At 32.7% G+C, this 12173-nt stretch overlaps 1 protein-coding gene across 3 annotated transcripts; it reads left to right on the top strand.

Annotated features, from left to right (window-relative positions):
- The first annotated feature begins 8093 nt into the window (after positions 1 to 8093).
- On the top strand, positions 8094 to 11683 carry LOC145038823 (uncharacterized). Of its 3 annotated transcripts, none has more exons than XM_078987074.1 (3): positions 8094 to 8488; positions 8638 to 10027; positions 11096 to 11683. In XM_078987074.1, exons 2-3 carry the CDS (start codon positions 8690 to 8692, stop codon positions 11426 to 11428), a joined length of 1671 nt encoding a protein of 556 aa, XP_078843200.1. In that variant the 5' UTR covers positions 8094 to 8488; positions 8638 to 8689; the 3' UTR covers positions 11429 to 11683. The 3 variants fall into 3 exon arrangements, with proteins under 3 accessions (XP_078843200.1, XP_078843194.1, XP_078843187.1); XM_078987068.1 differs by having other exon boundaries at positions 8605 to 10027; XM_078987061.1 differs by having other exon boundaries at positions 8094 to 10027.
- Positions 11684 to 12173: the final 490 nt, after the last annotated feature.

Below are 12173 nucleotides of genomic sequence, written 5' to 3'. Positions count from 1 at the left end.
CAGGATGACAATCCTCCCAAGATCGTGCATAGGTACCGATTGTATATGTTAGATGTCATCTATATAACACGATCGATTTTACTTAAGGGTCATCTATATAACATGATCGATCTTACTTAAGGGTCATCTATATAACACGATTGCTCTTTTCCTTATGGAGGCATGATTGTCGACATATATCTCCCTTACTTCTATTTCAATAGAATACGATATGAAACATTAATTTAAAAGATCTGAAATCATTAATTTGAAAAATCATTTTTTTCAAAAGAACATATAAAATATAAAAGTTTTCTTCCCGTTAATCATTTTCCAAATACACAAATGCTACATGTTCGTATTAGGGGTCGTTTGATAAAGCTTCTAACTGGATCCAAAAATTTTGATTTGGCAAGTTTGTTTGGCTTTTAAACTCATGTACTCGGTCCATGACATTCATGTGATTCGATACCTTCTCAACATTTTAAGGACTGGGACAACTCTAGAAAAAAAGTGGAGATTACCCATATTGCCCTAATACGATTCTCCTCTGGCCGACTCTACACATTACCGTCGTCTTCCTCCCAACCTCCGACCACCCTTCCTCTTCCTCCGACTCAACAGGTTCGTACTTTCTGATTTTGTTGTTCCCGTTTCCCCATTTTGTTGTTCATGTTTTCCTTTTTGATCAAGAATTCTTGTAAGAAATAGTTTTGATTTGTGTTACAGAAGCTATTACCGATACACAACTCAAAAGTGCACAGTAAAGAAAACCCCCGCCGTTAGGCTTCATGAGTGGGGGTGGTTGTGTTCAATCCATATCCATTATTTTTTGACAGCATAAGGAAGCATAATATTGTTAGTTGTTGTTCAATCTCAAGTTGCAAACTATCTGAATAAGGTAGAGCAAATGATAAACAAAGGAAGAGGAGCTTGAGGCCATTTTTAGGTGAATTAAGGATCTTTATCTTGCTTTCTTTTGTTGAATTGACATGTGTAAGAGGAGGTTGAGGCCATTTTTAGGTGAATTTATGGATCTTTATCTGGCTTTCTTTTGTTGAATTGGCATTTGTATGGTGATCAAGAGACGAGGTGAATTTATGGATTTAGGAATTCTAATGGTAATTTAATGATGGAGAAGAAGATTGAAGAAATTTCTTGTTTTTGTTTCGTTGTGTTTGTGTGCTCAAGCGAAGAGAGAAGAAATCTTTATAGAATAAAAGAAACCATCTTTTTCTTTATCAAAAACTTTAAGAACGAAATATTTTTGCCATGTTGGGTGTATAGTTTTGTCTATATTTCTTTCCTTGTGTTGCATCACTTTTGTCAATAGAATAAATTACAATTTTTGGTGTGATAAAGTGTTATTATTTTTGAAGAATAATTATAAATTACATCATTTTAATCATGTGTTATTTGCACCTAAATATTAAACACAATCATCTTTACATTTTTCTTTTCTCGGGTACTAATACACCGAAGTTTAAGATTTTATGTTTGATTACCAAAAACATTTTATGTGTAATATTTGAGTTTTGCATCTTAAAATATATTGTTTGTTTAATTTATGATGGCTAAAATTTGATAGTCAATGATTTGTATAAGAAAAACAGATATTAAAAAAAAAACAGAAATAAAAAGGATAAAAAAATCACTATTTAAAAAAATAGTAAAATAAGTAACAAACTAAAATATAAACTGTTATTTAAAAAAATAAAAATAAAAAACAGTGAAAATGTGAAATAAAAGAGAAAGGGAGAAAAATCGAATATTTAAAATAAATAAATAAAACATTAAGAAAAACTAAAAACTAAAAGAAATACTAATATTATAAATATTTTTCAAAATAAATAAAAAAAATTCAGCATAAACTATAAACTATACAACAATAATAAATCTAAATAATAATGACAACTAACAATTGTTCCATCATTATTTGTTCTCTATCTCTCTCTCCAAAATTATCCGTTTGTAGGTCAACTTTTTTATTGTTTGTTGGAAACTATTGTTATTCTGGCAACACCAATAGCTCCGACCTACGTTTATTAACTCTTGGTTGGTACTCTAACAACTCCAACAGGCCTGCCGACATGTTAACAACATCTCCAGGATGACAATCCTCCCAAGATCGTGCATAGGTACCGATTGTATATGTTAGATGTCATCTATATAACACGATCGATTTTACTTAAGGGTCATCTATATAACATGATCGATCTTACTTAAGGGTCATCTATATAACACGATTGCTCTTTTCCTTATGGAGGCATGATTGTCGACATATATCTCCCTTACTTCTATTTCAATAGAATACGATATGAAACATTAATTTAAAAGATCTGAAATCATTAATTTGAAAAATCATTTTTTTCAAAAGAACATATAAAATATAAAAGTTTTCTTCCCGTTAATCATTTTCCAAATACACAAATGCTACATGTTCGTATTAGGGGTCGTTTGATAAAGCTTCTAACTGGATCCAAAAATTTTGATTTGGCAAGTTTGTTTGGCTTTTAAACTCATGTACTCGGTCCATGACATTCATGTGATTCGATACCTTCTCAACATTTTAAGGACTGGGACAACTCTAGAAAAAAAGTGGAGATTACCCATATTGCCCTAATACGATTCTCCTCTGGCCGACTCTACACATTACCGTCGTCTTCCTCCCAACCTCCGACCACCCTTCCTCTTCCTCCGACTCAACAGGTTCGTACTTTCTGATTTTGTTGTTCCCGTTTCCCCATTTTGTTGTTCATGTTTTCCTTTTTGATCAAGAATTCTTGTAAGAAATAGTTTTGATTTGTGTTACAGAAGCTATTACCGATACACAACTCAAAAGTGCACAGTAAAGAAAACCCCCGCCGTTAGGCTTCATGAGTGGGGGTGGTTGTGTTCAATCCATATCCATTATTTTTTGACAGCATAAGGAAGCATAATATTGTTAGTTGTTGTTCAATCTCAAGTTGCAAACTATCTGAATAAGGTAGAGCAAATGATAAACAAAGGAAGAGGAGCTTGAGGCCATTTTTAGGTGAATTAAGGATCTTTATCTTGCTTTCTTTTGTTGAATTGACATGTGTAAGAGGAGGTTGAGGCCATTTTTAGGTGAATTTATGGATCTTTATCTGGCTTTCTTTTGTTGAATTGGCATTTGTATGGTGATCAAGAGACGAGGTGAATTTATGGATTTAGGAATTCTAATGGTAATTTAATGATGGAGAAGAAGATTGAAGAAATTTCTTGTTTTTGTTTCGTTGTGTTTGTGTGCTCAAGCGAAGAGAGAAGAAATCTTTATAGAATAAAAGAAACCATCTTTTTCTTTATCAAAAACTTTAAGAACGAAATATTTTTGCCATGTTGGGTGTATAGTTTTGTCTATATTTCTTTCCTTGTGTTGCATCACTTTTGTCAATAGAATAAATTACAATTTTTGGTGTGATAAAGTGTTATTATTTTTGAAGAATAATTATAAATTACATCATTTTAATCATGTGTTATTTGCACCTAAATATTAAACACAATCATCTTTACATTTTTCTTTTCTCGGGTACTAATACACCGAAGTTTAAGATTTTATGTTTGATTACCAAAAACATTTTATGTGTAATATTTGAGTTTTGCATCTTAAAATATATTGTTTGTTTAATTTATGATGGCTAAAATTTGATAGTCAATGATTTGTATAAGAAAAACAGATATTAAAAAAAAAACAGAAATAAAAAGGATAAAAAAATCACTATTTAAAAAAATAGTAAAATAAGTAACAAACTAAAATATAAACTGTTATTTAAAAAAATAAAAATAAAAAACAGTGAAAATGTGAAATAAAAGAGAAAGGGAGAAAAATCGAATATTTAAAATAAATAAATAAAACATTAAGAAAAACTAAAAACTAAAAGAAATACTAATATTATAAATATTTTTCAAAATAAATAAAAAAAATTCAGCATAAACTATAAACTATACAACAATAATAAATCTAAATAATAATGACAACTAACAATTGTTCCATCATTATTTGTTCTCTATCTCTCTCTCCAAAATTATCCGTTTGTAGGTCAACTTTTTTATTGTTTGTTGGAAACTATTGTTATTCTGGCAACACCAATAGCTCCGACCTACGTTTATTAACTCTTGGTTGGTACTCTAACAACTCCAACAGGCCTGCCGACATGTTAACAACATCTCCAGGATGACAATCCTCCCAAGATCGTGCATAGGTACCGATTGTATATGTTAGATGTCATCTATATAACACGATCGATTTTACTTAAGGGTCATCTATATAACATGATCGATCTTACTTAAGGGTCATCTATATAACACGATTGCTCTTTTCCTTATGGAGGCATGATTGTCGACATATATCTCCCTTACTTCTATTTCAATAGAATACGATATGAAACATTAATTTAAAAGATCTGAAATCATTAATTTGAAAAATCATTTTTTTCAAAAGAACATATAAAATATAAAAGTTTTCTTCCCGTTAATCATTTTCCAAATACACAAATGCTACATGTTCGTATTAGGGGTCGTTTGATAAAGCTTCTAACTGGATCCAAAAATTTTGATTTGGCAAGTTTGTTTGGCTTTTAAACTCATGTACTCGGTCCATGACATTCATGTGATTCGATACCTTCTCAACATTTTAAGGACTGGGACAACTCTAGAAAAAAAGTGGAGATTACCCATATTGCCCTAATACGATTCTCCTCTGGCCGACTCTACACATTACCGTCGTCTTCCTCCCAACCTCCGACCACCCTTCCTCTTCCTCCGACTCAACAGGTTCGTACTTTCTGATTTTGTTGTTCCCGTTTCCCCATTTTGTTGTTCATGTTTTCCTTTTTGATCAAGAATTCTTGTAAGAAATAGTTTTGATTTGTGTTACAGAAGCTATTACCGATACACAACTCAAAAGTGCACAGTAAAGAAAACCCCCGCCGTTAGGCTTCATGAGTGGGGGTGGTTGTGTTCAATCCATATCCATTATTTTTTGACAGCATAAGGAAGCATAATATTGTTAGTTGTTGTTCAATCTCAAGTTGCAAACTATCTGAATAAGGTAGAGCAAATGATAAACAAAGGAAGAGGAGCTTGAGGCCATTTTTAGGTGAATTAAGGATCTTTATCTTGCTTTCTTTTGTTGAATTGACATGTGTAAGAGGAGGTTGAGGCCATTTTTAGGTGAATTTATGGATCTTTATCTGGCTTTCTTTTGTTGAATTGGCATTTGTATGGTGATCAAGAGACGAGGTGAATTTATGGATTTAGGAATTCTAATGGTAATTTAATGATGGAGAAGAAGATTGAAGAAATTTCTTGTTTTTGTTTCGTTGTGTTTGTGTGCTCAAGCGAAGAGAGAAGAAATCTTTATAGAATAAAAGAAACCATCTTTTTCTTTATCAAAAACTTTAAGAACGAAATATTTTTGCCATGTTGGGTGTATAGTTTTGTCTATATTTCTTTCCTTGTGTTGCATCACTTTTGTCAATAGAATAAATTACAATTTTTGGTGTGATAAAGTGTTATTATTTTTGAAGAATAATTATAAATTACATCATTTTAATCATGTGTTATTTGCACCTAAATATTAAACACAATCATCTTTACATTTTTCTTTTCTCGGGTACTAATACACCGAAGTTTAAGATTTTATGTTTGATTACCAAAAACATTTTATGTGTAATATTTGAGTTTTGCATCTTAAAATATATTGTTTGTTTAATTTATGATGGCTAAAATTTGATAGTCAATGATTTGTATAAGAAAAACAGATATTAAAAAAAAACAGAAATAAAAAGGATAAAAAAATCACTATTTAAAAAAATAGTAAAATAAGTAACAAACTAAAATATAAACTGTTATTTAAAAAAATAAAAATAAAAAACAGTGAAAATGTGAAATAAAAGAGAAAGGGAGAAAAATCGAATATTTAAAATAAATAAATAAAACATTAAGAAAAACTAAAAACTAAAAGAAATACTAATATTATAAATATTTTTCAAAATAAATAAAAAAAATTCAGCATAAACTATAAACTATACAACAATAATAAATCTAAATAATAATGACAACTAACAATTGTCCCATCATTATTTGTTCTCTATCTCTCTCTCCAAAATTATCCGTTTGTAGGTCAACTTTTTTATTGTTTGTTGGAAACTATTGTTATTCTGGCAACACCAATAGCTCCGACCTACGTTTATTAACTCTTGGTTGGTACTCTAACAACTCCAACAGGCCTGCCGACATGTTAACAACATCTCCAGGATGACAATCCTCCCAAGATCGTGCATAGGTACCGATTGTATATGTTAGATGTCATCTATATAACACGATCGATTTTACTTAAGGGTCATCTATATAACATGATCGATCTTACTTAAGGGTCATCTATATAACACGATTGCTCTTTTCCTTATGGAGGCATGATTGTCGACATATATCTCCCTTACTTCTATTTCAATAGAATACGATATGAAACATTAATTTAAAAGATCTGAAATCATTAATTTGAAAAATCATTTTTTTCAAAAGAACATATAAAATATAAAAGTTTTCTTCCCGTTAATCATTTTCCAAATACACAAATGCTACATGTTCGTATTAGGGGTCGTTTGATAAAGCTTCTAACTGGATCCAAAAATTTTGATTTGGCAAGTTTGTTTGGCTTTTAAACTCATGTACTCGGTCCATGACATTCATGTGATTCGATACCTTCTCAACATTTTAAGGACTGGGACAACTCTAGAAAAAAAGTGGAGATTACCCATATTGCCCTAATACGATTCTCCTCTGGCCGACTCTACACATTACCGTCGTCTTCCTCCCAACCTCCGACCACCCTTCCTCTTCCTCCGACTCAACAGGTTCGTACTTTCTGATTTTGTTGTTCCCGTTTCCCCATTTTGTTGTTCATGTTTTCCTTTTTGATCAAGAATTCTTGTAAGAAATAGTTTTGATTTGTGTTACAGAAGCTATTACCGATACACAACTCAAAAGTGCACAGTAAAGAAAACCCCCGCCGTTAGGCTTCATGAGTGGGGGTGGTTGTGTTCAATCCATATCCATTATTTTTTGACAGCATAAGGAAGCATAATATTGTTAGTTGTTGTTCAATCTCAAGTTGCAAACTATCTGAATAAGGTAGAGCAAATGATAAACAGAGGAAGAGGAGCTTGAGGCCATTTTTAGGTGAATTAAGGATCTTTATCTTGCTTTCTTTTGTTGAATTGACATGTGTAAGAGGAGGTTGAGGCCATTTTTAGGTGAATTTATGGATCTTTATCTGGCTTTCTTTTGTTGAATTGGAATTTGTATGGTGATCAAGAGACGAGGTGAATTTATGGATTTAGGAATTCTAATGGTAATTTAATGATGGAGAAGAAGATTGAAGAAATTTCTTGTTTTTGTTTCGTTGTGCTTGTGTGCTCAAGCGAAGAGAGAAGAAATCTTTATAGAATAAAAGAAACCATCTTTTTCTTTATCAAAAACTTTAAGAACGAAATATTTTTGCCATGTTGGGTGTATAGTTTTGTCTATATTTCTTTCCTTGTGTTGCATCACTTTTGTCAATAGAATAAATTACAATTTTTGGTGTGATAAAGTGTTATTATTTTTGAAGAATAATTATAAATTACATCATTTTAATCATGTGTTATATGCTTATATACATCTTTTTTTAAGAATGGTTATAAATTACATCCTTTTGATCATTTTTAATTTTTTTTTTATAAAAAAAATGTAATTTATAAATAAAATGGTAAATCATAAAGGACTTATTATAAAAAAGGTTGTGAGAGGGTAACGTAATGCAAAATCAAACATTAATTTTCAGTCAGAAGTTAATTCAGTTAGAACTTCTAACTCGATCAGATTATAATCCAATCAGCTTCTATCAAACCACCTCTTAACCAATCCAACATACCAATTAGCAACAATCAAACACCTTAATCAATCCGACATCATTTATCTACCGTAGGCTTTTTCTTTTTACTTATCTTCTTCCCTGTCCCTATCTGTCCAATATAATGCCAAAAAACGGAACCTTAGCTCCTCCCACTAACAAAAACCTCACAGAAATTTACACTGTTCACCATCTTATATACTCTTTAAACATGAAAAATTCCCATACAGTTTGATCTTTCTCTCTCTAAAACCCTACGATAGAGACATGCTCAAAAAGTCTCATACATCTATATATTCTTGATGCTTTCTTTGAGTTTTATTATTCCTTTCTAACACAAGCAGTTTCCCCCTTTTGCTTGGATGATGGGGTTTGGGCTTTATATTCTTTAATCCTGTTGTTGTCTTTCTTAATTCCCCTTTCAAGTTTAAGCTTTTCTTCTTTCTTGACCAATATTTGAAAAAAATCCAATCTTTTTGAAATCCCACCACCCCACATGTGTGTTCAGGGGTTTATCTGATCGGAATCGGATCAAAAGTGTTTCGTGGTAGCTGAATTCTGTTCAATCAAACAAGCCAGAAGAACAATAAGAAGGTTTGGCTTCTTCTATATTGTTCTATCCATCCTCATTTCATTCGAATATTGAAGTAAATTAAATTGGGTTTTTGTTCAATTTGACCAATTCTCTGAGTATTTCATACGTTTACCAGACTTTCTATGAACCTTTCTTGACCTGGTAACAGTTGAATAGGATTGATCAAGTCAAAAACTTCGGGTCTTGCCCTAATTGCTCCCATGGCAGCTATGAATGTTGCTCCATATTCCCATAGCCCCACCCATAAAGCCGTATTAACGAAAGATTACGCGGGTCTTACCAAAATAATCTCGGGTCTCCCTCATCTCAGTGACCCGTCCAAAATCCGCACCGAATCAGCCTCCATTGCAGAGGAAGCCATAGCCGATGCAATCTCAACAGTCATCGATCGCCGTGATGTCCCAAATCGTGACACCCCTCTCCATTTAGCCGTCAAACTGGGTGACACCGCCGCCACGGAAACACTCATGCTCGCCGGAGCTGATTGGAGCTTGCAAAACGAACATGGTTGGAGCGCCCTTCAAGAAGCCATATGCAACCACCAAGAACACATCGCTAAAATCATAATCAAACACTATCAACCCACAGCTTGGGCTAAATGGTGCAGAAGATTACCTCGACTGTTACAAACCATGAGAAGAATGCGTGATTTCTACATGGAAATCACTTTCCAATTCGAAAGCTCTGTAGTTCCATTCATTTCCAGAATTGCCCCTTCCGATACTTACAAGATATGGAAACGTGGTGCGAATTTGAGGGCAGATATGACTTTAGCCGGATTCGATGGTTTTACAATTCAAAGGGCCGATCAAACTGTTCTCTTTCTCGGTGATGGTTCTGAAAAAGTTCCTCCGGGATCTCTTTGTATGATTTCACATAAAGACAAGGAGGTGATGAACGCTTTAGATGGCGCAGGTGCAGTGGCATCGGATGGGGAACTGCAGCAGGAGATCCAAGCCATGTCTCAGGCTAATATGTTTAGGCCCGGGATTGATGTCACTCAAGCCGTTCTTTTGCCCCAGATGACGTGGCGTAGACATGAGAAAACCGAATTTGTTGGGATTTGGAGGGCGAAAGTTTATGATATGCAAAATGTGGTTGTAAGTATAAAATCCCGGAAGGTCCCAGGGGCAAAATCGGAAAACGAGCTATTTGGTAACGAAAAGGAATCGGATAGCAAAGAGTTCAATAACATTTTGACCAAGGATGAGCATAAACAACTCGAAAGCACGTTAGACAATGGGATTATCAAACATCGAGATATCCCGATTGAGAATGGTGTTGATTACCAAAAGTCAAAGTCAAAGTCAAGTCAACTCTCGTCTACAAGTCAAAGTCATAGTAGATGGAAAGATGGAGGTCGTGAGAGCGAATATAAGAAAGGTTTGAGGCCAATTTTATGGCTTTCACCCGATTTTCCATTGCATACGGATGAATTATTGCCTTTGCTTGACATTTTGGCGAATAAAGTGAAGGCGATACGAAGGTTAAGAGAATTGCTTACCACAAAATTGCCAGCGGGGACGTTTCCGGTTAAGGTATGTATATTTCTGGATTTTATTAATGTTTGGGTAATGTAGTTAGAGCATGTTTTCCTCTAAATAGGTTGCTAATTGTAGCGAGTCCTATGTAAAATCATAGTATAATGTATGTGTTTAGGGAGGTGTTTGGATGTGTGTTTTGAAAGTTATTCTTGGGACTAAAAGAATCAAGATCAAATACGATAAGTTAAGAACCTCCGTCAAGGTGGTCTAGTGGTGAAACATCCAAAATCAAGTTGACCCATATTCGAATCCTGATTGTTCAAAGTGAAAATAAATAAATAAATAAAATGAAATAAAATAAAATAGATAAGTTGATGAAATTAGGGATAGTTTGGTAATTTTACTTTTATTTTAATACTCCCTCCGTCCCAATATTATAGTCCACAGACAAAAAACACATAGATTAAGAAAAGCATTAATTACCACTAACTTTATTTAATAAAATGACAGTTTTGTCCTTACTTTGCATTTAATATTCCATTAAATGCTTACTTGGTTAATTAATAATAAGGGGTATTTTGGTAAAAATGATATTTATTTTTAGAAATGGACTATTATTTTGGGACAAACCAAAAAGGAAAGATGGACTATAATTTTGGGACGGAGGAAGTAATAAGTTTGCTTAGGTCATCTCCAACTTGAGGCCGAAAAAACATAATAGATTATGGTTACTTATTAGCAAGAATTTATTTTTAACTTCAACCACACACTATTTCATATAAAACATATATTTAAACCTTTTATCAAGAAATTAACATATTTTGGAATTATTATAACTATTACAATAGAACATTATAGTTTGTAACTAGTTATTACTTAATTTTATGTTACAGAAACTCGCTAATGTTAAAAAAAGAAATAACAAGTTTAAATATTCATTAGACTTTTTTTAAATATCATACTCGTCATTGGCTTACGTTCTATAAAGCTCTTTTTGAGATTTTTGAATAATATATTTTATGTAAATTAAATTTTTGAGCAAATTACATTTTTGGTGTTCGAGTGTAGTTTATTATCTTGACCCGAAATAATCAAAACCCAAATTATCGTACCATTTTTTAGGTTGCCATTCCGGTGATCCCCACAGTAAGGGTAATGGTTACTTTCACAAAATTCGAAGAATTACAACCGTTGGATGAATTCTCGACCCCACCTACAAGTCCTACAGATGCAGACCGCAATCCTCACACAACAGGCTCATCATCTTGGTTTCAGTGGATCAAAACTCCGTATCAAACTGCCAGCTCATCAACAAGCGGGCCCACTCCGTGTATAGAGCATGTTAATGACCCGTTCTTAATCCCTACTGACTACACGTGGATCACAGCTGAAGAAAAGAAGAAGAAAATGCAGGAGAAGAGTAAATTGAAGAAAGGAAGAACTCAAAACCAATAATGGATTTAAGAACACGATGATTTGATAACATTGTTTCAAATGATTTTTACTAATTTACACTTTACACAAGGTATTGGCTGATACAGTGAGGGTATAGATCTTTTAATCATATTATTTATATTTTTGTAATCGTTAGTAATACTAATAACTTTTGTTTTATATTTTAGTTAATTAACATTTTATTGAGGATTCATGTTAAGTGGGTTAAGAAAGGTTCGAGTGGGTGAAAACAAGTATGGTTGGTTGAGTAGCTTAGACTTTTGTTTTTAGGTTTTCCCAATATTTTTGAATTTTAAAGTATTCAAAGTGTTAAATTTAGCTAAGATATTAGTAATACAAACAATAATTATTTGCACGAAAATTGGTTGTGGAAGACATGAACAAAGTACATTATGAGTTGATAAATATAAATCATGCCAATTGGAATTGATTTCTCCTCCGGAATTTTTCCACACAATAATTCATCTCATTGTTCATTTAAGGGAAGAGGCAATATCCGGGGTGGGCCTATATACATGAGGCGATAATAAATATATTAAAATATTAAAAAATCTTTATATCTATGGATGTTTTTTTTTCTATATTTCAGTTATGTTCAATCTCTAAACAACAACACTAGCAAGTAGCAATGCAAATTGCATCTTAGATCAAATATTGCCTCCTCACTCCTCAGCCATAAATTTTGTTGGGAGATTTTCACTGGTTTACAAGTACTTCACCATTCTACAGCCCTCCACGTTGATCT

The sequence above is a fragment of the Lactuca saligna genome, chromosome 1, assembly GCF_052625555.1.
Source record: "Lactuca saligna cultivar CGN05327 chromosome 1, ASM5262555v1, whole genome shotgun sequence".
Classification (NCBI taxonomy): Eukaryota; Viridiplantae; Streptophyta; class Magnoliopsida; order Asterales; family Asteraceae; genus Lactuca; species Lactuca saligna.
This window is presented reverse-complemented; position numbering and strand designations above follow the sequence as displayed.